General features: G+C 43.3%; 1 protein-coding gene across 1 annotated transcript; it reads left to right on the top strand.

Moving 5' to 3' along the window:
• Positions 1 to 1650: 1650 nt before the first annotated feature.
• Positions 1651 to 24918, top strand: SAG (S-antigen visual arrestin). The gene is made up of 15 exons (XM_077826014.1): positions 1651 to 1761; positions 2361 to 2421; positions 2530 to 2574; positions 2938 to 3131; positions 5710 to 5769; positions 6751 to 6818; positions 7003 to 7138; positions 7575 to 7659; positions 9467 to 9539; positions 12681 to 12818; positions 13150 to 13227; positions 15056 to 15079; positions 15540 to 15604; positions 19019 to 19090; positions 24787 to 24918. Exons 1-14 carry the CDS (start codon positions 1651 to 1653, stop codon positions 19042 to 19044), a joined length of 1164 nt encoding a protein of 387 aa, XP_077682140.1. The 3' UTR covers positions 19045 to 19090; positions 24787 to 24918.
• The last annotated feature ends 1264 nt before the right edge of the window (positions 24919 to 26182 follow it).

The raw sequence follows: 26182 nt of genomic DNA, 5'->3' as shown, positions 1-26182 counted from the left end.
ATGTACTTGCAACTCTTAGAATAGCTTGTATTTATAGAGATTTGTTCTAATGCTTGCAAGTTCAATGTCGCACAAATAGTCCTTTGTTTAGCTCCTTATTAGGCTGCATGATTTGCAGCCCCAATAGAGAAAGAGATGGAGAAAGAGCTTTAGAATAAAGCTGCTTTCCATAACCCTCCTGCTCCATATAAATCTGTACTGACTTTACACCCAATGAATCTGGTAGGATGGCACTGTAGACTCTTGAAGATCTGGGGTCCCGTAAGTAATAGCCAGCACTGCTGACCTAGCTGATCTGTTCTTAATCCAGGTACAATATTTGCTGCTTGAAGGGGATTGGTTTTTGAAAATCTGGGCATAAGAACCAGAAACCCATTTTCATTTCAGGCTACATATTGCCCTCCTTTTTCACCAGCAGGCTAGTGAGTCACTCCCACAGACAGGGAAGAGCTGCAGGACCTGGCTGCCTGGAAAATTTACCTTTGTTCAGTGGTTTAGAAGGAGTTATTTTATTGCTTTGGGAACTTTCTCCTCTGGTGGCTGCTGTGGAATTTGGAGCACTGCAAGGTATTTAAAGATACTGCTGTTTCTTTCTCTAGTTTCCTCTTTCTCAAATCCTCTGGCTCACGTGTTCCCCCGAGGAATTCCATACTACTCTTAGAAAAGCTGCTCCCACTTTGGCAAAGGTGGGGAATGTTTTAATTTTTCTCTCTTTAATCCTGGCCTTCCAAAATACTTCCTTCAATGAACTGATTCCAAAGGTGAAGAGAAGGACCAGCTTTTTCTTGGAGGGAGTCAGAAACTAATTTCTGAGTGTCTGTGTTGTGTAAGTTCCTAATAAATGTCATGCCATATTGTAAAGATTCACAGGATAATGTAAGAAGCAGAAGTGGTTGAAAAATAGATGACATCTGCAAGCATTTTCGTTTTCTGTAATGCCCAGTTTAATTTTCAAAAGGATTTTTTTGAAACTGAACTTTCTGAGAAGTTGAAAGGTTTAAATTTTTGAAATAAATAATCCTATCATGTGACTAAGATCAATCAAAATAGGCAATACTGAAAAAGGGAAACTGAACCCCACCATGCACCTACTGAACAATCAAAAAGCTAAATAGTTTTGCTTTGAATTTTCTAACAAACTTTTAAAAAATGGAAACTTTGCAATTTTTTCTCCCTACTGTATGGGGTGGTTTGGTTTGGTTTTTTGTTTTTGTTTGTTTTGTTTTTTTAAAAATCCAGTTTGAGTTAAAAGGTCAAATTAAAAAAAAAAAAAAATCTGATCAGGTGTTTGGCCTGCTTCTGCTTGTGCTTATTTATCTTACTCTCCACCCCCACCCCAAAAGCCATCTGTGTGAGAATTTAGCTTCATAACTCCCATTGGTAGCTTGAAAAGTGAACTTTTCATTTAAGCTTCCAATTTAATGCAGAGGGAAAGGGTAAAATAAAAGGGAAACTATTCGCTAGCACCAGAGTTGACTTGAGTTTTCAGAGGGAATAGTCTGTTTTAACCAACCAATGTAGTGCATTAAGATTTTGGATCCTATTCAACATACCTATAATCTCATTCATCTTCTCTTTTTGACACTTGTTCAAGGATCTCTTGCTGTCAGAAGGCTTTGTTCTTTCCCAGTGTCCCACCCATCTGTGGAAATGAGCTGTGCTGAGTCTCATAAGGTGGCTACTCTTTCCTCAATTTCTCTGAAGAACGCCAGTCCCCCTCAATCACATGTTGTCTACAAGAAGATGTCCCGTGATAAAGCTGTAAGTAGCACAGTAATTGGCATGCATACCCACCAGGTTGAGCCATGGGTGGACAGGGCCACTGCCTTGCTTACCTGGGGATCTATTTATGGGACACTTGTCTTCACCCCACTTCTTTTGAAAATAATTTGATTTATACTCACGCCCTAGTGGTTGGCTATGTTACAGAATTGATAAAGTGGACTACCTGCATGTTAACATAATGACCGATCTTACATAGGATGGCAATGCCTCTCCCAACCACCTCATTGGACGTCTCTCTGTTAGCTGCCCAGATGTCTAAATCAAGACCGACTCACCATCTTTCCAGTCTGAGGCAAAAGTCCTTCACTGCACAGCTCCTGTGCGGCAGACACAAGGAATTGTGTCGTGCTTTTGGAGTTTGGTCCTGCAACGTGCTGAGCCCTTTACCCGGATCCAGTTTAATACTGAAGCTCATGAATAGTCCTGATAATTTCAATGGAAACTACCCATGTGCTTAATTTTTTTTAAGCATATGCTTAAAAGTTATTTTGCTCAATTGGGCTAAAGTGCTCAGCTCTTGGCAGGATTGATGCCCTGGCTGGTCTTGCCCCATCTGCATTGTCTCCTTCCTACAGGTGACTATCTACCTGGGAAAACGAGACTTCATTGACCACATAGATGGTGTGGAACCTGTAGGTAAGTCCAGACACAAGCTCTTCTTACAGGTTTTTTTGACTTAATAAACCCCAATTATTTTTCCCCCATACTGCTTAACATTTACTATTTTCTATTTCTTCTTTCTAGATGGTGTCTTGTTAGTGGATCCCGAGATCATCAAGGGGAAGAAGGGTTTGATGTTTTAAATGATTTCAGAGTTTGCTACCTCTTCAGTGATCTCTCACTGCAAAGCAAGGATCTCTCCTGCTTTCAGGGCTCTAATTGGCTTAAGCAAAATTCACCTCATCCTGGGGAGAGAACTTCCAGTTGTTGGACATGCTGTTTGAATATGGTCCAAGACTTCAGTCTCATTACAAAACAAACTTAAGATCTTTGCTATATTATGAATTGGAACCAGGGCCAGAGGGAGGGACACAACAGTGTTGTAACTGTTTTCCTGGACTCCATAATTGTAACACAGATGGTCTCTAAGTCTCAAAATCTCTGAATTGGCTGCTCACTGAAAGTGTAATCTACTGTGTATGTTCTTTCCAGTGTATGTGACTCTGACCTGTGCTTTCCGGTATGGCCAAGAAGACATTGATGTGATGGGTCTGACCTTCCGAAAGGATCTTTTTTTCTCTAGGATACAGTTGTATCCACCAGTGGAGAAATGGGAATCTCTCTCCCAATTGCAGGAATGTCTGATGAAGAAGCTGGGGAACAATGCTTACCCTTTTGTTTTAACAGTAAGTGGCTCATATGAGCCTCTGACCCACTTCTACTTGACCCTTATTATCCAGCCTGTCAGCACTCCATGATAATCTGAAGAGGAGATTAATGTTACCTAAAACTCTAACTTTGAGTCAGAGGTTAGATGGCAACCATTATTTACCACCCCAAGTATGCTAAGGATTTAACAAACTGGAGGGGTTCTGACTGCGCACAAAAAAATTCCTTATACAGGGAACCATAATGACTTTATGACAATAAAAGCCCTTAATGTTTCCCCCTATGTGTCTCGCTCCCCTATTGCCAGAATATTTGCTTATACTACTGCCTTGTGTACTAATGAGGATGTGTCTATGCCTTGAGTTGTGGAACTGATTTGCAAAAAACCCTACCTTTTGCTGGAATAATTATTAAAATGAGTTAATACAATTATTGCTTATATTTGGGTAGCACCCAAAAGTCCAGCTGGGTTTAGTGGCCCCATTATGCTCGGCATTGTATAAGCACAGATCAGAGACAGCCCCCGAGGTCTTACAGTCTCAAGACACGCATGGTCAAGAATAGGGGATGTGGCTACAACACAGAAGCAAATGAATCTGGTGGCAAATTGGCCCAGCTTTATTAGTTGCAATGATTACAAATATTTTACTGGGGTGGGATATGAGAGAGAGGAAGGAAAGAAGGGAAGTGACCACTTGATACCTGCGTGGCTATGGGCAGCAGGCTGGATTTTGGACGTTCCACAGCAGACATGCGTCTTGAGGGGTATGGAAAAAGGTAAGGAAGTGGCTGTACGGCTTTTAGTGGGGAACTTTTCCTGTGCTTGTGGGGCAGCATATGAAAAAGCATGCGATTCAAAGAAGTTGGCCAGTGGAGGAAAAGGCTGGGAATGCTTGGAGAGGGAGGGCAAGGGTTGGCAGTGAGGTAGGCTTCTAGTTCTGTGAAGTGGGGTCAGACTGAGTTATGAAGAAGTTACGAGAAGTTTGTATTTGATGTGGAGGTGAGTCAGAGGCGGGCCTCAGAGGGCTGACATGGTCAGAGTGACTAGCCAAGAAGGCGATCTTAGCAGCAGCATTCTGAATAGAGTTGGGGGGAGCAGAGAATCCATGCCAGAAAGGAGAAGACTGCAGTAGTCAGGATGTGAAGTGATGTGGGCTTGGACAAGAGTTTTGGCTGTGTGGACAAGAGAAGGGGCTGGAGTTTGGAGATGCTGTGTGGAGAAAGCAGTCAGATGTAGAAATGGCCTGAATGTTGCTCCGGTGAGAGAGCAGAGTCGAAGGTGACACCCAGGGTACAGGCCTCAGTGGCAGTCAGATACTTAACCTGGCTGCTACCACTTCTGTGGCCATTTTTCAGGATGCCCGGCTCCTTCTCTCTGCCTAGTCTCTCAGCACTTCTACCCCAGCCTTATCCTCCCACCTGCTATCTCCCCAGACACCATTGCTAGCCTGCTCCCAAGCTTCTTCATGCACGTCTGGCCCAGAAACTCCGTGAAGTCCCCTCAGAATGTCACTGTGCAATCTTCTTCTACCAGCCTGTCTAGGTGCTTATACTGGTGCTTATCACTGTATCATCAGAACGTCTTAGATACCAGTTTGATAGGTGCTATAGAAAACACTAACATGAGTAGATCTACAGCCCGTATGTCTGCTTCCTCTTCTTACCCCAGAGACATCCCGTCCCCTTCACTCTGCCTTAGAGACCATAGTATCTAGTGGAATCCCATTTAGAATCTGCCATATACTGATACTGTAGCAAATAGGCTTTCAACTGACTCTGCAAAGTCTAGGCTTGTGACATGTCTACTAACCATTCAAAGACAAAATGGAGACCTCCACCAAGCTCAGACTGTTGGGATTTCTAGGGTGGCGCAGGTGGTAGAACTTCCAGGCCATGTCGTTCCAGCGGGGCAGAGCTGGAGCCTTTCATCACAAGCTCACGTCCTGCCCAGGCCAAAAGCGACTGAGCGCTCTTACTCTCTGCTGGCTGTTCTAGTGATCTCAGTCCAGTTCCCCATGGACGGATGTCCTCAAACACTATCTTTGGCCTCGTTAGTTCAGTCTCTGTGCCCATGTGACCCTTACATGAATCTACTATCTTTCACTCACTCCCCTGAAATGGAAGCAGAATTATCCCCTGGGTAGGGCACTGGTCTGGAAGTCAGGAGTCCTGGGTTCTAATCCTGGGGTTCTGCTACCAATTTGTCTGACTTTGGGCAATCATTTCCCCTTTCTGATCCTTTGTTTCTCCTCCCACCCTTTGTCTTATCTATTTAAATTAGAAGTCCCTGCCCCAAGGAGCTTACATGTGTGCAGTGCCTAGAACAATGGGGCCTCTCTCTCAGCTGGGCTCTCTAGGCACTATTGGAATACAATTAACAATGTCAGTGGTCCTCCAGTGCCTGGTTGGGGCACTTGGGCAGGGTAATGTGGGGACGCTTGCCTTGATGATGCTCAGGCTTGTCTTTTATGGAGAACTAATGGGCTGTGCTGTCTCAGGCTGTCACTCATGCACCTATCACGAGTGCTGTATCATTTTAGGAGCAATAGAGTTGGGGATCTGGATAATTTTTCTGTTTTTTTTTTTTTTCCTCAGTTTCCAGACTATCTGCCCTGTTCAGTTTCCCTGCAACCAGCCCCTAATGATGTCGGGAAGGTGAGACCAACAGGGTTTCATATATTCAGTACTTCTACTGGGGAAGAAATTCCCAGAAAAGAGCAAGAGATGCATATTTGGCTCAAATATTTTGAGAGCAAGAACTAGGTAACACAGAAGTTGATGTACTTTCCATCACTGGAGATGTGGAATTGTGCCATCTTGTGAACCACCCAACAGGAAATAAGCCAGAGTGGGATGGAGTCAGAGGCATTTTGAGTATCCAGTCTCATTTAGTAACCGATCAATAGCAGTATAACAGTTGGGGGCGGAAAGCATTTCACTGAAACCTGAGACTCCATTTCCTTCAGAATACTACAGGAGATGGAGGTTGGCCACAAATGAAATAAGTGTGGTGTCAGACAAGCTTGTGTTAAATATTCACTCACATCACACACACTCTCACTCAAGTGTCTGAAATCTAATGCCTTTTTTTAGACCAAGTGCCAAGATCTCCCATTAATTTAAAATATATATGGAAGAAACTTGTGTTACATGTTTGGGTAAAAAAACAAACCCTGTTAAGAGTAACTAGGTAACAAGAGCAGTTACTCAAGGATAATGCATTTTAAAATATTGGATACTTGTCCAAACAACTAGATTGGACTTATGAAAAAGTGATGCAAAGGTGTTGGGCAGACACTGGAGGTCACAGGGATACATTGTATGTCTGCTTAACAATAGAAATATGTTAGCAAAAGGTTTCACAAATCTTTAAAGAGAGAACTAAATGGGACTGATGTTAGTCATTTTAGAAACACAGGACAGGTGGCTAATCTTTAAGAACATGGGACATGTTGCTCGGAGTGAGTCGATAGCACTTGCCTCACTAGGAAACATAATAGGCTTGGAGGTGTCAGTTGTCAAGTTCAGGAAGATTTTTCCAAACCCTGGGTGTTACACCTGCAGAGTTTCTTGTATAGGAAGGCTGCTAACCACTTAACAAATTTCACAGCTTCTCTCTCTCTTTCTCTGTGGCAGTGCTGCGGGGTGGACTTTGAGGTGAAAGCTTTCTGTACAGAGAACGTGGAAGAGCGAATTCCCAAAAGGTAACAGAATGTGTGTGGAATCAGGACAGTCTCTTGGCGCTGGTTCAGCTCTGCTCCAGGTATTGGTGTTCAGATCCTTCCATCGGAAATGTTCCGAAAGGGATGTGAATGCAGGTGAACAACCACTCCAGTGAAGTAGGAGGGTCTGCTCTGTGTAACTGCAGTTCTGTTTGCCGCTCCTCAGGAATTTTGTACGCCTGTTGATCCGTAAAGTACAGTTTGCCCCAGAAGAACCAGGACCCCAACCTCAAGCTGAGACCACCTGGCAGTTTTTCATGTCCAGCAAGCCACTGCACCTGAGAGCACGTCTAAGTAAAGAGGTGAGCAGCCTGCCCCGGAGAGCTTCATCTGCTCATTGCTCAGAAGCAAATACCTCCTTCGCTGCCCCAAAACCCCCTCCCTGAGACATTCGCACCTGGATTCAGTTTGTTCTGACTTGCTCTAACATTCAAGTGCTTTGACACCATTTCTCTCAGTCGCTGCTGTCAGCAGTAGCTGGGAATGGAGTGCGTGAGCTCTTTCACTGGTGCTCTGCTACACAATTCAATAGTGACTGACTATTGAAGTCAGTGGAATGACTCCCATTGGCTTCAGTGGGCTTCGGCTCAGGCCGTAGGCACGGAGGCTGTATGTACCTGGAGTAGTTGATGCCCCATCATCAGTCCACAGGGGGACTAGAATTGTATTTTTTTTTAGATTGTACAAGCCCTTCTGCTAGGTTATGCGCCAAGTGCTGAGCCCATCTGACTCTTCCAGGTGTTTTACCATGGCGAGCCCATTCCTGTCACTGTCACCGTGACCAACAATACAGAGAAAACAGTGAAGAAGATCAGAGTGCTGGGTACGTTTTTGCTGTTGTCCTTAATCCCGTGGGGGCTACGCAGCGTGGGGTTTGTGTTTTCATCCTGTTGTCAGAGCTGGAACCTATTAGTGTCCCTCACTTAAACAGACGTAGGGTCACCCTGCTCCATCCCATTGCCCTGTCAGCGTCCCTATGCTGCTCCAATGCCTCTGCTGCCCTTCAGGAAATGGGACTCTCCAGAGCCGTCACCCTGTCCCTCCATTGCCCTCTATTAGGAATTGTGGCTGTGACAGCTCTAGACGTGCCCTTTCAAAGTGCGCATGATTTTGCACTGCTTTTCGGCCCATCACTGTTACAAGCGAAATGACAGCTGGCAAGAGGGTTCTTGTTATGGGAGACTGCCCATCTTAGAGCACTGAAGGGGTCCCCCCCTTCTCCCTGAGGAAGGGCAAAGGCAGGATATTCAGGTTCAGTTCCAGTACTGCTTGGCTTTAGGTGTTACCATAATACAAATTAAAGGCCACAAATAAAATTAAAACCCCATTGTATTGGGCCATCTACGAACACCTAGTGAGAGAGAGAGACACAAAGGATAGGAGAGGAAACAAAGGTGCAAGGAGGGCAAATGACTTGCCCAAGGCCAGGCAATGGGTCGGTGGCAGAGCTGGCGGTAGAAAGCAGGTCTCCAGAGTCCCAGTCCAGTGCTTTAAATCATGCTGCCTCCTGTGTGGGAAGGTGATGGGCTTAAATATGTGAGATGCAGAGGTTGCGTGAGCAGCAGGACACTTTGAAGTTGCCAACAGGGAATTGTCTTTGAATGTGGTTATTTCTAGTGAGGTTATGTTGGGATCAGTTCTGGGCCTGGCACTGTTCAATGTTTTTATCAGTGATCCGGAAGTATATATAACATCACTGCTGATAAAATTTGCAGACAACACACAGATTGGCAGAATGGTAAATGGTGCAGACAGGGCAGTCCTACAGAGTGACTTGGTAAGCTGGGCCATTCAAACAAAATGTGTTTTCATACAGACAAATGCCATGTCGTTCATCAAGGAACAAAGAATTCAGGCCATACCTACAGAATAGGTGACTATATCCAGGGAAGCAGTGATTCTGTAAAGGAGTTTAGGGATCATAGTGGACAAGCAACTCAGCGTGATCTCCCAGTGCGATACTGCGACAAAAAAGATGAATCTGATCCTTGGCCGTATAAACGGGATGAGTGAGTAGGAAGAGGGTGGTGATTTTACCCCTGCATATAGCACTGGGGAGACTGATACTGGAACACTGCATCCAGTTCTAGTGTCATGTTTTAAAGAGGATGTTGAAAAATTGGGGAGGGTGCAGAAGATAGACACAAATGATATGAGGGCTGGGTAGAAAATGCCTTACAGTGAAAGACTTAAAGAACTCAATCTGTTTGTTATCCAAAAGATCAAGAGATGATTGACTGTGATCTCCACAGGGAGAAAATACCATTTATCTAAAGCCAGACAAATTCAAATTAGAAATAAGGTGTAAATTTTTACCAGTGAGGATGATTAACCATTGGAACAAACTACTAAGGAAAGTGGTGAATTCTCCATCTTTTGATGGCTTCAGGGCCCTGTGCCTTTCTAGAATATGTGTTTTAGTCAAACATACATTATTGAACACAATATGAGGGTAACTGGGTAAAATTCTAGAGCTTGTGTTTATATGGGAGGTCTGTGAATTGTATGTGCCCTACCTGCTGTCCCTGTTTGTTCCTTCTTGAGAAGGGTAGTCGTTTACATTGTTTATATGCTGTGTCTGTATCATTGATTCTGTCCCCTCACTCCTGTTTTTGTTCTCTCTCTCTTAGTGGAGCAAGTTGCCAATGTGGTTTTGTACTCGAGTGACTATTACACGAAGGCGGTAGCAATGGAGGAGGTGCAGTGAGTATCTGATTGTCCTGCTTTCCCTTCTCTACCCTACTCACTCATTTCCTTCGCTCCCTTTTTAAGTATCTTCTCTCACCAGAAATTAGAGGCTCTCAGCTATGGTCTGGAGCTAGTTTCCTGGTGCAGCCCTGCCACCCCTCAGACTAAGGGGACGCTGACAGAGGTCAGCTATCATGTTTTCGATGATCAGCCCCATTCTCTCTCTCTCTCCACCCCATGCCCTGGATGAAAACAGTTCACTTGATACACTGAGAATTCTCTTGCCCGCTGTAGTTTTGTTTGAAACAATGGGCAGTGGCGTAGCCAGGTGCAAAAAACAGGGGGAGTGGAGATTAAAAAAAATAAAATAAAAAGGCATCACCCCCGGTACTCACCCAGCGGCGCTCCAGGACTTCAGTAGCACTTCGGCGTCGGGCCCTTCACTCGCTTGGGTCTTCAGCATTGAAGGACCCCCCCCAGCCACTGCAATGCCGCCGAAGACCGGAGCGAGTGAAGGGCCCAATGCCAAAGTGCTGCTGAAGACCCGGAGTGCCGCCGGGTGAGTACCGGGGGTGGCGCCTTTTTTATCTCAGCTCCCCCCGACCCGCCACCGAAGACCCGGAGTGCCGCCGGGGGAGTAAAATGTAAAAGGCGCCAAGTAATTAAAAAGGCGCCACTTCTGCCCAGCTACATTCAGATGGGAGTCTCCTCTCCCACCAGCCAGGGACTGCCCCAGCCCTCCACTCAGGGATCTGAAAGACAGGATATTCCAATGCATAAGAACAGCCATACTGGGTCAGACCAATGGTCCACCTAGCCCAGTATCCTGTCTTCCAACAGTGGCCAGTGCCAGGTGCTTCAGAGGGAATGAACAGAACAGGTAATCACCAAGTGATCTATCCCTAGCTTCTGGCAAACAGAAGCAAGGGACACTCAGACCATAGTGCTGCATCCCTGCCCATCTTGGCTAATAGCTATTGATGGACCTGTCCTCCAGGAATTTCTCTAGTTCTTTTTTGAACCCTGTTATAGTTTTGGCCTTCACAACATCCTCTGGCAACAAGTTCTATAGGTTGACTGTGATAAGAGCATAAATCCATCCCATCCATCTTTAAAGGAGTTTCAAAATGATAACTTGTAATTGTCACCCTGGGCTATGGCTGGCTTACAGATCACTCTTCTGAGAGTCACAACAGCTATGCCACATCCTGCACTGAAACTGCCAGACAATCCCATTCAAGGGGGCTATTTTATTTTATTAAATTAGTTATAGGCTTTCAAAACTGTGGGGCACATCTCCAAAATACCTGCTTAACTGAATAACTTTAATTGAGCCTTCAGAATTGAGTGTCAGGTCAATGAAATGCATTAAATATATGCATTTATATATATTTTTAAAATATTTTATTTTAAATAAATATAAATATTCTTAAAATAGCAGTCTGTATATATTTACCCGGTTTTCAATGTGTAGTTAAGATCACAGTAGCTGTGTAGCTATTACTAGTGAGTGAGATTTTATTAGACCAACAATTGAGTAATAACATTCTAGCCTGAGCTAACCATAAAACAGTCCCTTCTAGTGGTGGGTGAATTTCCAGGAAAACAGGACTTGATTCTGCCTTTGGTTATGAATACAGTTCCCAGAGAGGGCAGAAATGGGCCCACAGCTGCTATGTATATTGAGCTGTACCTTTTGTTTTTGATTCTGTATCTATTATTTTTATATCTATTGTTTAAAAAAAACAAACACCATGTTCGTGTCTTCTAAGTAATTTTAAAATCCCCAAACCTAACGATCTGCACCAAGTCCACCAGTGTATCCTTGCCAGATAGCCCAGATAAAGTAACCAACTGGATCTTGGCGCACAGCCTGCTGACCTACCTAAATGCCAGTCCTTGGCCTGCTTGCCCGCTCAACCAGTGCTTGATGGGGGAAAAATGAGCTTTGCAGTCCTGAATTAGTGCTCCACTCTACACAAAACAGACTAACACATGAGTTGTGTAAGGCTCCAGGCTGTAAGCCTAAATGGTCTATTCAGTAATGTAGAAGGGGCTGGTACCAAGGGGATAGAGGGCTGAGTAATTAAAGAGAAAAGCAGAGTTGTTGCCTTGAGTGATTTATCGATTTGATCTGAGATTAAATACTGTAACTTATTTTGCTTGTATTTCATTCACACTGGGAGCTTGTTTGTGGTTACTTTACATGATTGTGAGACTTAAGAAACTCCGTTTACTTTACTTATCCAATAGGTGATGGCCTACATGGGGAGCGGTAGAAGGATCTCTAGTCTAGCTGAAAACCCACGGCAGGGAGTCTGAGTCCGGGTCAGCTGACTCAGACTAGGGCTACAGGGCTAAAAATAGCAGCGTAGACATTCCAACTTGGGCTGGAGTCTGGGATATGAACCCACCCCCCTCGCTCACCAGGTTTCAGAGCCTCGGTTCCAGCACAAGTGGAAATTGCTATTTTTAGCCCCATAGCGCAAGTCTGTGAGACCGAGTCAGTTGACTCCGACTGAGACTCACTGCTGCAGGGTTTTTGTGGTTTTGTTTTTGCAGTGTAGACGTATCCACTGGTCCACAAGTTGCAATGGCTGGAAGTGGAAGCTAAACAAATTCAGGCTAGAAATAAAGATGCAAAATTTTAACAGTGAGGGTAACTAACCCTTGGAACAACTTACCAAGGAGGGTGGAGGATCCTCTTTCACCTGAAGTCTTTCAATCAAGATTGGGTGTGTTTCTAAAAGATATGGGGTAATGCCACCAAAAATCAATGGCTTGAAAAATAATTGGATGAAATTGAATTTCCTTTGTGTGGCAGGAGATCAGACTAGATCATAATGGTCCCTCTGGCCTTAATGTGTGAAAACCAGATAAATGATTATGGTATTGAAACCACTTGCTCAGTTTTCAGGAATGCTTTGAAGTTTGCTTTGCTAGTGTGTCTGGCCTGAATGTTGGATTTTCTGGTCTTGGTTGTAGATCAAGCCAGACATTGCTTTGTTTTTAAGGCTTTTTTTTTTCCTGGAAGTATTGGGTAGTTGGTGCCTGGCTCTGCAATCATCTGTTCTGAAATTCCCATAACCAGATCTGTTCTTCAACTGAATGTGTTTCTCTCTCCTCCTCCCCCCCCCCACCCCAATCCACTCTAAGGGAGAAAGTGCAGCCAAATAGTACCATCACCAAGACATTGATACTTCTGCCCTTGCTGGCAAATAACCGTGACAAACGGGGCATAGCACTGGATGGAAAGTTAAAGGATGAAGACACAAACTTGGCTTCCAGTACCATGTGAGTCCTATTCTGAAGGGTACCAACCGATAGAGAGTACCAAAGAGGAAGGGAGGGTAGAGAGAGAATATCCTATAATATCACATTAAGTTTTGCATATAGGTCAAGTTGGAAGAGTGACTTATATTCATTCAGGCTGGGATCTATTTCACCTTGGTGTGTGCCCCAGGCTATATTTCCAGGTGTGGAAGGGTATCAGCTGTCCCAAGGTCTCTCTCAATATGTTTAATACCTGAGAATGGGATGTGCTCACTTGGCTGCTTGATTCTAGCCATGTGCTGATAGTGCACTGTGTAGTTCCCACTCTGACTTTTCTTTTTCTTTCCTGTAGTATTAAGGATGGGATAGACAAGACAGTGCTGGGGATTCTGGTTGCCTACAAGGTGAAGGTGAAGCTCGTTGTCTCAGGGTAAGAGCAATGCACTTGGTATCTGTATAGACTAGAGATGGAAAATGTGCCTGTTTTATAGAGGACAGTCCATAGTTAGGAGAAAGGGGGTAGGGTGACCAGATGTCCCAATTTTATAGGGACAGTCCTGATTTTGGGGTCTTTTTCTTATATAGGCTCCTATTACCCCCCACCCCACCCCCCATGACCTGATTTTTTACACTTGCTATCTGGTCCCCCTAAAAGGGGGTGCAGTTTAGAACATGCTGTCTTGAGGTTGGAAGCCTCTAGGCAATGTCATCTCACTTGGCCAGCCCTAAATTCTTCCCAATCTGTAAGGGGAGAACCTTCCTCAGATGCTAGATGCCCCTGCAGCTCAATTCTGAGTGTAGCCTCCTCTCTGATTTTGAAAATGTGTTGTTTTTTTTATGCTGTAAGAATGCAAATAAAGCTTCAATCAGAAATGTACCTCCAAGTCTTCACTTGCCTACTGCACAAGGCTGAGATGCACACCCTTGGGCCCAGACATGCTGTGGTCCAGACCTTCTACCCACTGAGCTTACTGGGAAATTCTGGTGTTATTCCCCACTACTTAGCTTTATGGGGGACGTTCAGCTTCCTGATATCAGTGGCAATATGGAAGGGGACAAGAATAACTCTCAGCTGGTGGGAAGTGTTGATTTGCACTTGCGTTCAGCATCACCGGATTCTCTGAGTCTCGATCTTGTTATAATCTAAATCAGGATCAATGGTTTGGCTTGTACTTGTGATAAAATAAGTGTTGCTTGCATGGTCTCCTGGCTTGTGTTTTAATCCATCCTGTGGATTTAGGGGGCAGCGGTGAATGGAGCTTTGTGAACATTTGCTGTTTGAGGTTCAGAACCTCCTTCCCTCCATCCACAGGATGGATTTGACAAAGTAACACTTATTTATAAGTATCACCTAATCTGATTCTTTACCGTCTGATTTCTTATTCTTGCTTGCATAATTTCTTTGAAGCAGAGATGTTTATATTTGAGCATTGCATTGTGAGGGAGAAGAGAGAAAAGACATGGGAGGGTGTGGGGAAAGGACCAGTGGGAACTGAATTCAGTGGAGACGCTGCTATAACTCAGTGGTTCATAAACTCATCGAACTACTAAAGATCTGATGGACAACTCTCCTCTCATTCCAAATCCCACCACCCCTTTCCTACAGCTACTGCAGCACTTGATTATACCTCCCCCCCCCCCCCCCCAAAAAAAAAAATATTGAGACAGTTTTAAGGAGATGAGGAAAATGAACTCTCTGCAATATAATGGGATGAGGCTTCCTGGTGGTGCCCACTCCGCCATTTGTGTGTGCTTTTTCTTTCCCACCCTGGTGATAGGATTTTATGTTAATATGGAATCTTTCTTCCATGCCTGCAGTCCTTACTGCTCTAATTTCTCTAGCTCACTTTGGTTCACTCGTGTGTGTGTTACCTCAAATTTTGGTGTCCTCTGCGGAACTGATCATAGCTGAATTTACACAGAAGAAACACCCAGCCAAGATAGACATTAAGTAACGATGCAGGGTGCGGAGATGCGCTTTGGGTTTCTCTAATTTTATTGGCCTAAAGAACCTCTTGAAAGCCTTAGGATCCTGGACTGTGCTCCAGTAAGCAGGAAATATCTGTGTGGAAGCTTGGCAGATGGGCCACCTGGAAGTGCTCCAGACCATCAGAGACCCACCGTCTAGAGCCATTGTGCTAGATGACTGAAGAGAGAATAGGGCATGGCTGGTTAGCTGGAAGCTTTGTCTTGTTTGGATGTATTCATGGAGCAAAGGGCACATTACAAGCATGTTTTTTGTTTTTCTGTTTACTTAGCATGCTGGGAGATCTCACCTCCAGGTAAAGCTGCTACGTTTTCTGCCTTTCCAAACGACACAATCAAGGCCATGACACTTTGCCTCCTATCCTCACCCCCCGCATAAATTAAAAGCCCCTTAACCTGTTAGGTCAAAGGACTCTGAATACTCCAGTATGATAAAGATGTCTATGCTTTAGTTACGTGCACGGCCTCTAAAAAGGAGCAAAACAACTAATTTAGGACTAAGCGCAGGCCTTGTGCTAGAACCAATGGTAGAGGACAGCAATGGCTGCAGTTGGGTTTTGAGCAAGCAAATCTGAACTTGGTGGTTTTGGTTTTTGTGGGGGTGGGGAGCTTTGAATGTAGCTGAGTTTTAGAGATGGGTGGAACTGGACTTCACATCTAGTAGACATGGGTAGATCGTACTGGGGAGGTGTAGGCTTGACTAAAACAGGAGTTAACGGGCATGTAGGTATGATGCATTCTCTTCTCTCCCCAAAGTGAAGTCAGCACAGAGCTTCCATTCCGTCTCATGCACCCCAAGCCTGAGGAGCCGAACATAAGAGGTCAGTAATGCCACATTCCCTACCTTACACCATGAGTCGCAGTCTCTTGCATATTATGATGCCCGCTATGAATGCCTTGATTCCTGCTATAGGGGAAACCTCAAAATAACATCAGAATGGCCATACTGGGTCAGACCAATGGTCCATCTAGCCCAATATCCTGTCTTCCAACAATGGATAGTGCCCAATGCTTCACAGGGAATTAACAGAACAGGGCTGTTAATGAGTAATCCTATCTCTGTTGTCCAGTCCCAGCTTCTGGCAGTCAGAGGTTTAGCAACCCCCAGAGCATGGGGTTATGTCCATGACTATCTTGGCTAATAGCTATTGATGGACCTACCCTCCGTAAACTTATCTAATTCTTTTTTGATCCCAGTTAAACTTTTGGCATCACAACATCCCGGGGCATCAAGCTCCACAGGTTGACTGTGTGTTGGGTGAAGAAATACTTCCTTGTTCGTTTTTAAACCTGCCTCCTTTAATTTTCATTGAATGATCCCTGGTTCTTGTGTCAAGGGATGGGGTACATAACATGTCCCTATTCACTTTCTCCACATCAGTCATGATTTTATAGACCTCTGTTGTATAAACCCCTCCTCCCCCAGCAGAAGAATCTCTTCCCGAGCAGGGAAGAGACCTGAACTGAGTGTGCTGTGCCAGATAATCTCAAAACATATGTAATGGGCAGGTGGGTGCTGAGGTAATATTATGTTAAACTCTTATTCTCCCCCCCCCCCCACCTTTCCTGCACTTCAGCTTTACCTTTTTGCTGAAGCACAGGTCAGAGTTCTGTCTCTTCCAAAATGTTCAGAAAGCATAACACAGAGTTAGACCTCAGGGCTATTGTATGTAAAACCTTGAATATAGTTAACAGTCTCTAGTCAGCTTCAAAGAGAGAGAGTATCATACAGTTTCTTAGTAATCAAACACTTAATACACACAAACATTGTAAATAGCATTTGGAATACTTATGAATAACTTTTAAACAAAAGCTATCGGATAGTAAAGTCATAACGCTTTGATATCTACTGTTGAAGAGTGCTGTATAAGAGCTAGATATTAGACAAACTTCTCCACTTTGTTACTTTTACACATTGAAATGCAAAATTGCAATATTTACATAACACTCACAATTCTCTGTTTTAGCCTGCACACACACACACGCATCCCCTCTGATTTTCTTTCAGAGATGATTTCTCAGGCTTTATAGTATGGCCATAATATGTAGTGTGTGTCACCTGGACTGTTCAGAGCTTGAGGAGAATGGCAGTCTCGCTCCGCTTTTCAAATGTGTCACAGCCTTGTCAGCAAACAAGTCTGGGATTCTTATAGCTAGCAGCATTCCAGTCCTTGGATTAATAGTTGACTGGTTTCAGTCGCTGGTAAAACAGAAATCTGTAGCCTGTATCCAGAGTGGTACAAGCCCTCAAAGCAGACACCATCTCTTGGTCAATCAGCTACTGAGCTCGCAGGGCTGTCTTCAACTCCTGTATTTATAACCTTTCTCCCATGAGCTCTGATTGGCTCAGCTCTCAGATGGTGCCTATGTGAGGAACCTGCAAACTGCTTGTCCTAAATGGAACCTTCCTATACCACTTCTGAAACAGGAGCTGAGCCTATCTAATGACTGACACACCTTATTGTTGGATGCTTCTAGGCCCTTCTAGCTGAGTTGCCCTGCCCTCTGCATATGTGAAGAGACAGTATTCAAAAAAAAATCCCTTGCTCCTCCACTGCTTCTCTCCCTGTCTTTGGGCACATAAAATAAATAACTAAATGCCCAAAGCTAAAGCATGGGTTACGTGCAATCCTGTTGTGCCCAAGAACATAGCCATTGCTCTTGGGGATGGTGCAAGAACTACAGGACAAGTTTATCAAAGAGGTAAAGCCAAGTCAAATGAGCAAACCAACCCTGATGTACTGAAAGAAAAGGGTCAGAGGCGGGCAAAAGAGAAGGGTTCTGTAGAGATGGGCATTTTGTCCTAAACTGTAACCCCCACTTGAAAGGGACAGACATGAATCCTGTTGTCTTTAATCTGCTTTGAATTAGAGCAGGACATTGGTACCGAGGGAGAGAAGAAACAGATATCAGGGCACAGACTAAAGGTCCTATCCATGTTAATTTTGCCCTTGTTAGGAAGTGAAACTCAATTCCAGCTAACATGGCTCTGGATAGGGTGTAATGTTTCCCTAGCACTGTTCAAGGCTGGGTTGTGACCTGGTCTTAAAACAGTGATCTAATTTTTAAAAACATATTTGTATCAAAGCCATGCCCAACCAAGGCAGCCAGCACACTGTGAACTAAAGGAATTTCTAAAACTGTTTCTCAAACTAGATTTCCCTTTGATGGGAATCTTAAACTGCATGACAGAGAAGGAAAAAATGCCACACCAAATTCGTAGGCAGAACTATAACTAGCGAGACACCTAGTGGCCATAAAGTATATGGCAGGATATGTTGAATAAATAAGACGGGAGCTCAGTATTATAACTCCATGATAAGAAGTTGAGCCACCAAATCAAAACAAAAAACTAAAGCATTTGAACTAAATGCTTGCTCCAAAGCAGTGTTAAGGAGACACATGGCTCCACAAAGATATGAGAAACCCAAAACTCCAGGCTTCGCACGTTGACTTCAGGGGAGGGAATGAGTAACAAACGGTTTGTTACTCCTCAAGCAAGCAGATTAAAGAAGACAGTGTTGCCAACTGTTGTGACTCTATCATCATGAGTGTTGTCATGTTTTGGAGTCTTTCTTAAAAGCCTCAATGGCTGGAATCAAGAGCACATGAGAATCTCACCTTTCATTTACAATATTTCTAACTGTCATGGCTGTAGAGAAAAGCTTGAAAATATTTGCAAGTATAACCTGAGGGCTCAAAGCAGGAGGCAAATCAAAAGAACCCAAAATCTCATGGATATCTTTTTTTTTTTTTTTTAATTGCATGATTTTTGGTGGTGGGGCATGGTGTGATTTTTTTTTTTTTTTTTGAACGCTTGCTGTCAGCAAAGCCCTCTTCTACTTCCCCACACTTCAGGCAGATAATTTTGGCAGAAGAATGTAGAGTATCAGGAGAAATGGAGGGCAGGCAGATATCACATCTAACCAGATGCAGAATGCTTCAAATTAGGACCACTTCCACGTTTTCAAGAAGTTGGCACGTACACTCTCTCAATGCATGTGTGTATAAAATATAAAAATAGGACACCTTCTTGCACACACGTGGAGCAGGAGGGGGAGAAGACGTTATAAGGGACATTGTGCCAACCTTGTATTTGTAATAAACTTGCTAATTTTGGAAAATTTCCATTGCTGATCATCATTTCAATAGAATATCATAGGGGTTTTTAAACTAAAGATTGCTTTACAGAAATCAGAACTGTTTTTTCCTTCTCCCCTCTTGATGTTTATAAGGGTCTTTCCAGCAAGGGAGAAACTGATTAACTTTGCAGAGGAAACAGTGGAAATGACTGGAGATCTTCAAGGGTAACATTTTTCAAATGTCTAAGTGATTAAGGAGCCAAAGTATCATTGAAAATCCATGGGATTTTTCAGCTTCAAAGTCATGTAGGGCACAATTTTTGAAAATGCCTGAGTCCCATTGTCTTAGGAGACCCTGAAAGCATTTTTGAAAGCAAAACAAAGCTCTTAAATCATCTAGGTACTTTTGTAAACTTTACCCAAATTGCTATCAAATGCACAATGTAAACAAACAGGGGTTGGGGGGTGGGAACACTTACTAACTTTTCAGTTCTAGTGACTTCAGTAGATATATTTTCAGACATAATTGTTTTTTTTGTTTGTTTAGTTCACTATATTCCTTTTTAATTATTCCCCAAACACGTTTCCACAACTAAGGGTTTGTCTTCACCACAGTGTTGGGTTAAGATATAACTTGTGTTATCCCTAACCCACTTCCTGTCCACAAATACATCTGTAGCTCTAGTTAAAGGGTGCTTTAAACTCAAGCTAGCTGGCCCGTCTGGGTGTGGGTTGATGTTTGAGAGCGGCTAATGTTCAAGCTAATAATGCAGTGACCTGTTACAGGCTCCAGCTACTGTTTGCACAACTTTTCAGATGCTAAGCCAATTGCTTTGTGTAGCTTGCCTGTCATTTTGCACTGTGGCCATTCTTACTTGAGCTAGGCTAACTTGACTGTATTAATTCAGGCTAGATGTTGCAGTGAAGATGAGCCCTAAATGTAACAGTGAGCACATCTGTATGTATACCATGGCTAACACTGGGAATCAAATCTGATTTGTTACAAAATAGAGCTCTAGGTGGACTTGAACTCCTGTGGACTGAGATGCTTGGGACTAGATTATCCGACTGGGAGACGGTAATACTTTGTCCTACTGTGCATGAGCTTTGGGCCTGATCCCAGCAAAGATACTTCTTTCTTGATACCTAATTTACTCCTGTAATTCAAATAGAATGGGAACTGAAGATTACAGGTTTGATTGATGCTGATAGCTGTGGTGTCTGTTTGTAGCTACAGTTCATTACATAAGCATGTGTGTGCACATGCCCGCATGTTCAAACACTCAGCAACCTAACAATGGAAGTAGGCCTGGTGCCTCTATGGGAAAACACTAATGCCAGAGCCATGGAATCTTCCTCTTACTTCAGTCCAGTCTCAGACAGAGTATAGATCTTTTTTTCTCTGCCTTTAAAAGGATACATTGGAAATTCAGGATTGCAAAACATCCCTCTCAAACACTCCTCCGCCACATGTTCTTACCAAAGAAGCAGCCCACATATCATTTGCTAAATCATAGTCATCTCCAACAGTTCATTTTTAGGTTATCATACAGATGAAAATAGCAGATTTCCTATAACTTAATAACAGGACAGACTTGCCAGTAATTGTGTGGGGAACCCTAAAAGCAGTTAATTGGGGGAAGAAATGCCTTCACTTCAAAAAGGAAAACACAATGAACAAAATAAAATCCCTTTGAAACCTGCATAGCAGATTTTGAAACACAACATGAGTGTCCCAAAATAGAGAATAAAACCTACCAAATTAAGATGGTAAACTAAAAATCTTTCCAGATCCTGCAGTTTCTGGCTTCCTGTGTTATCTCTAATCACTATTCCTGTTAGTCATTTCATGCTTTTGATTTGTAATAGTGATTCCACCAGTTTTTCACTGAACTCTGAGAAAAAAGATGTGCTTCATTAGTTCCAAATTAGATGTTGTTTCATTAAGTGGATCAAAAGTTAATTGCATAGACTGAGCTATAGCAAACAGTGTTTAGGGAATCTTGAAGCACCAGGAGACACACTAATTCTTTTAGCTGATTTGTGCAACCCCTAAGAGGGCTAGATAAAGGTGTTTATGAGTGGGGACTTTGAGATCAGTTGTCATCCTCATCTTTTCTGTTCCCTTCATTATTGCTGATGAACTAAAAGTTACCAATTTGTCTGTTGTGCCTCCCTACTTACTTTGCTGTCTCTCTTTTGTGGGGGGCAGGATGCAGTTGAGAAGCAGGAAGGAGATCACCTTATAAAGCCAAAAATATAGTGGGATTAAAATGCCAGAGGAGAAAATCATATTAAGATGCCCTCAGTGGGCTGGGCTAAACTAATGCCACCTCTATTTCCCCATCACCACCCAAAAAATCCACCCAGGATTATACAGGGTCAGAGTAAATAGAATGTATCCAGTATCAGCATGTTTACTTGTGCAGGGATGAATTGAGCCTAGGGAATCTCAAACAGGCAGGCAAAGTGTGAAGCAGAGGAAGCAGTCGAGGATTCGGTCTCTTTTCTCTCACCACATTTTCTACTGGTCCGTGCTGGCACAGCTCCATTGAAATAAATGGAGCTGTGCTGAGTTGCATCAGCAGATTTTGTCCCTTAAATGTGTGTGTACGTTATCTTTGAAGCATTTGTTACAACGCTGTTTTAAAAGTTAAAAGCGGAAGTGGAGGGCTATTGCTAACTATTGTCTCCTTTTTTTATTTCTGTGCCTGGAGGACGGACAGGAACTGATTACTACCTTTCCTTTCTCAGATTTCTGTATAGTCTCAGTGTCTGGGATTTCTCCTACAGTGTGTACACATTGGTTGCATCTCTTTAAACCTTATTTCACACCTGTAATACACTTAGCTACATTGTAACTTTCAAAAATTACTATTTTTGAAGACTTAAAAATACACTTGAAAAAAAATATAAACAGGCCCCGCCACCTCTCCCCAAAAGCTAGGAGAGGATAAAATCAGGCTTATAATAGAAATTACTATCTGTCCCAACTTTAATTCTATAGAGTCACTGCTCTGATTCTATAATGCAAGCTTATAGAAAACTTTCCACACCATGTGATGAAATACTATTTTCTGTCCTATGAGACAACCCCCCCCCCCCAAAAAAAAAAAAAAAAACAAACCCAAAACCCTGAAAGGCCAAGTTGTATTTATTTAGACGTTGGATAGTTGCAAGAAATTGCATAGCCTTGTTCAGGCTCTTGAGAACTTTAGCTACATGATAATTGTACATGAACTGCGAAGCAGAGAGAGACGTTGCATCGAGGCAAGAAGAGTGTTGGCCTAATGAGCTAATGAGCCTGTGGGAAGCAAAGGCTGCTTTAAGCTAAAATTAGTATAATTGCGTCTTTCGGAGCATAATCGAACCTAGCACCGTGTCATGGGCGTTATGGTGCTGCATATAGCACAGCACCTACCTATGTAACTCGTCTCCTGACAAACTCTAAATCTGACTAAAACAGTACGTGTTTCCCCCTACCCATTATATAAAAATTGACTGCATACTGCACTTATGGATACCACTAAGCTTCGCCCACATCAGTGATGTCATTGTTTCCTTAGTAACTATCATACTTCAAATGGGAGAAAAGGCAAAAGACTGTATTTAAAGAAAAAATGTTAATACCGTTGATTCAAAAGCAAAATGGTGTGTGGTGGCACTTCTAAAAGTATTGCTCTAAATATTTAATTTCCAACTCATTTCAATTGAGCTTGGACCATTGGATAAGATTCCTACATCCCAGATTTCTTAATGGAGTCAATGGGTACAGTAAATGATCCTCTGAGTATGGAATACAAACACAGACCCGTGCTTTAAAAAAGGATCCACTAATTTTAGGCGGTTCTGTTTATGGGTGCTGGGTCTGACGCACTTTAAAGGCCTGGTTTTCAGAAGTGCTGAGAATCATCCATTCACTGACTTCAGCTGGAGTTGTGGGTGCTTAACACCCCTGGGAGTCTAGAGCTCAGGGTCCTGAGTTTGGCACCAAGTTACTAAGACACCCAGAAACACTGACCACTTCTGGGACAGTCTGGCCTAGCTGGCTGCAATTAAGCTCAGGGGAAGGGGTGGGTGATGCAGCTGTCACTGGGTGAGCTAAAAAGAAAAGGAGTACTTGTGGCACCTTAGAGACTAACAAATTTATTTGAGCATAAGCTTTCGTGAACTAAAGTGACCAGAAAAGCAGACCCCAAAACCACCCCCCTCCACTACCACAACACAGTACACTCTGCTTAATCACTACTTTATGGAGAGACCTCTGAGGGCACCAAGTTAGCCAAAGGGAAGCAAGCGGCTAGGAATACTGCCTCACTGTGAAAGCGTAGGCTAAAATCCCATTATGTGAATGCATTTGGCTAGTGCCAAAGAGTTATGTGTAAGATTTAAGCAAGTGTAAAATTCTGAGCTCTGCTCTCTAAAATAAAAGCTGCCAAATAAAGAAAAGAGCTGAAATGTGGTCCCTACCACTTTGTCTTCTGTACAGCGATTTAACTGACTTAATGCTTATTAATGGCTTCTTCCCTGTTCAGGCTGGCTAGTTAAATAAGAGTGACAGACCAATTAAGAGAAATATCATGTCACAAAGCAGTATCACCTCTGCTTGGTGCTAATAGGTGAGCACGCCTTTCGCAGCAGTTGTTCCTAGCAAGCCAGCATGGGAAGTTCTTTTTTAGCTCCTTAGCCCCTTTGATGTCTGAGCTCTGCTGATGGAATATGTTGCAACTAAGAGCTTCAGTTCCATATTACTCTGTTTCAAGTAATTATACCGGAATAAAGTCTCTTATTCTGGACTGAGGGCAGGTCTACACTATGGGGCACAGTCTAAGTTATGCAACTCCAGCTACGTTAATAGCTTAGGTTGACTTTTTGCGGTGTCTACACTGCACTGGGTCGACGGGAGAAACTCTCCCATTGACTTACCTACTGCTTCTCGTTCCGGTGGAGTGCTGGAGTTGACGGGAGAGCGAGCGGCGATCGATTTAGCGGGTCTTTGGCCCCCCGGTGGATTGATCGCTGCGCGTTGATCCCCTGGTAAGTGGAGACCAGCCCTGAGCGTCCACATGGGGAGTTATACCGGTATAGCCTTAGCTATGGTATAATTACTCTGCTGTATCTATGCCAGTCAGTTTCCACATGTAAACAGGCCCTAAAGTGATTTAATTTTGCTTCATCCGGGCACCAATATTTTATGCACTGAGATAAAGTTTATGACATAAGGCTTTTCTGGGTTGCTCCTCAAGCTCCAGGAAAAAAACACCACTTCCTAAACCAGTTATCTTTTTGTCTCTTCTTATTTTGTGAGATTCCTGTTAGCTTTAGAGTAAACTCCTATTCTAACCCTCTGCTGTGTCTCCTCTTTCTTCTTTTATGCATGCTTGTAATTACAGTGATGGAGAGGTATGAAGCTTCTTTTTAATATTGTCCCGCTGGTCATCCCTCCTGGGGGATTAAAGCATCTGAAATTCCCCTAGTCTTGTCCAGAAACATAATGTAGAATGAGCAGGATAAGACTGATTCCACAGGTTAATTCTAGTAGTCTGTAAAAGCCCTTCCCATTTCCAAGGTGTCCAGCTGGAGACTATGCTATTCAGCCGGGAAGGACATGTTACAGCATTTAGTAAACTTCCATGGCTACTATCCTGACTAGTGTAGAAAACAGCTGTTGACTGCTGGTCCTAGCTACCTCAACAGGGCTGGGCTGTAGGCATGTGATCCAAAGCCCATTGAAGTCAATGGAAAGACACCCATTGATTTCAGGGGGCTTTGGTTCAGGACTTAAGGCACCACTGGTGAAGTCAGAGGGCATTGCATGTAAAGGGAAGAGAGAAGTGACGCTGAAGGGCTCCAAGTGGAAAACTGAGCTCAGTACTAAGGGGGTATGCAGTTTTGAAAGGCCTGTCTTTCCTTCATTTCAGTGCCCAGGATGAAAACCTGGTATTTGAGGAGTTTTCTCGTCAACAGCTGCAAGATTTGGATGAAGATGAGAACAAGGCCGTTTCTCCAAATGATGAGTGACTGTGAGAACAGGCTTCTGGACGAGCTACGGGGTCTGATGGTAGTTACAAACATGTTAGGATGTAGTTTTTTGTTTGTATTAAACTGCCAGGTATTGCTGTTGTAATGTGATCTCTCTAGGTGCGCTGTCAGCAGCAGGGATCGAACTCTGGAACAGTGGATCTAAAGCATGATCCTCTCCTGCCTGGACTAAAAGACCTGGCTTTGTTAGCCAAAGGATGTAGCAGACTCAAATTTCTGTGGTTCAGCCACTAGAGGTGAACAGAGAGGATGAGTCAATGTTTATTTACAATGCTACCAAATAAAAAGGATAGGTGGTTACACCACTTATTAAAGCCAAGCTGATGATGTGTCTGTAGTGTCTGAATTTTCTCCTAGTTTGCTTAGCCTAATGTTAGATCAAAGAGCCACTGACTCAAAAGTTCTGGTTATCCTGACCAACAAACTGCTTGTGTAATCTGAGCAAGGGGAGGAATGGTTTGAAGGGTTACCTAGCCAGTCCTTGGTGATCTGCTAGACCCCCTCAATGGCTTATAAGAAGCTGCTTTTTTTCTTTTCTTTTGATCACTTTTGCATCTAAATTCTGTCAAGTTCATTGAATAAGATTTGCATTGTGGATCCGGCCCCTGCCATAAAGCATGCAGTTTGCTCCCCTTTCTGAAGGACTGCGATCTAGCACTAGCAAAATCTGATAATGTTTTGTGATCTCATGATTGTTGCTACAATCTTGTTTTTTAAACTGACAACCAGAGCTGTGTCTCTAGTCAGCAGTATATTTTGTAAAACTTATTCTGCACTGCTTGTAATGCTGTGCCACACTGCTCATTTAACGAGGTGGAAAACAGCCACCTTAGTAAAGATGGATGAGCAATCTGCATTTTGCATTAAACCAGAGGTTTTACCCCATTGACCAAAACTCCTGCACACAAACAGGAATTGACATAACAGATCAGACCAGTAGTCCAGTACACTGTCTGACGGTGGCTAGTATTGGATGCTTCCGAGGCAGGTACAATAAAACCCAAAGCTGGACAATTAAGTAATAATTTTTCCCATAGGCAGGTTTCTTCCTAACATCCATCTGTTAGAGACTGGCTTGTGTGCCCTAAAGCGTGAGTGTATTCTTCCAAACTTTAGATTTTTTTAAAGATACTATCTGTTGTTTCTCTGCATGGTTTCATTATCCATATAACTGTCTAAACAGTTCTTGAATCTTGCTGAACTCTTGGCCTCAGTGATAGCTTGAGGCAATGAGTTCTACTGGCTAACTGCTTTGTGTGTATATATAGAAATATC

Source organism: Eretmochelys imbricata, chromosome 9 (genome assembly GCF_965152235.1).
Source record: "Eretmochelys imbricata isolate rEreImb1 chromosome 9, rEreImb1.hap1, whole genome shotgun sequence".
Lineage (NCBI taxonomy): Eukaryota > Metazoa > Chordata > Testudines > Cheloniidae > Eretmochelys > Eretmochelys imbricata.
This window is presented reverse-complemented; position numbering and strand designations above follow the sequence as displayed.

Coding starts and splice junctions, on each gene's coding strand:
- SAG (XM_077826014.1), top strand. CDS start 1,651: ATGAGCTGTGCTGAGTCTCATAAGGTGGCTACTCTTTCCTCAATTTCT. Junction 2,575..2,937: donor GATCATCAAGGGGAAGAAGG/GTTTGATGTTTT, acceptor TGTTCTTTCCAG/TGTATGTGACTCTGACCTGT. Junction 7,139..7,574: donor GAGCACGTCTAAGTAAAGAG/GTGAGCAGCCTG, acceptor TGACTCTTCCAG/GTGTTTTACCATGGCGAGCC.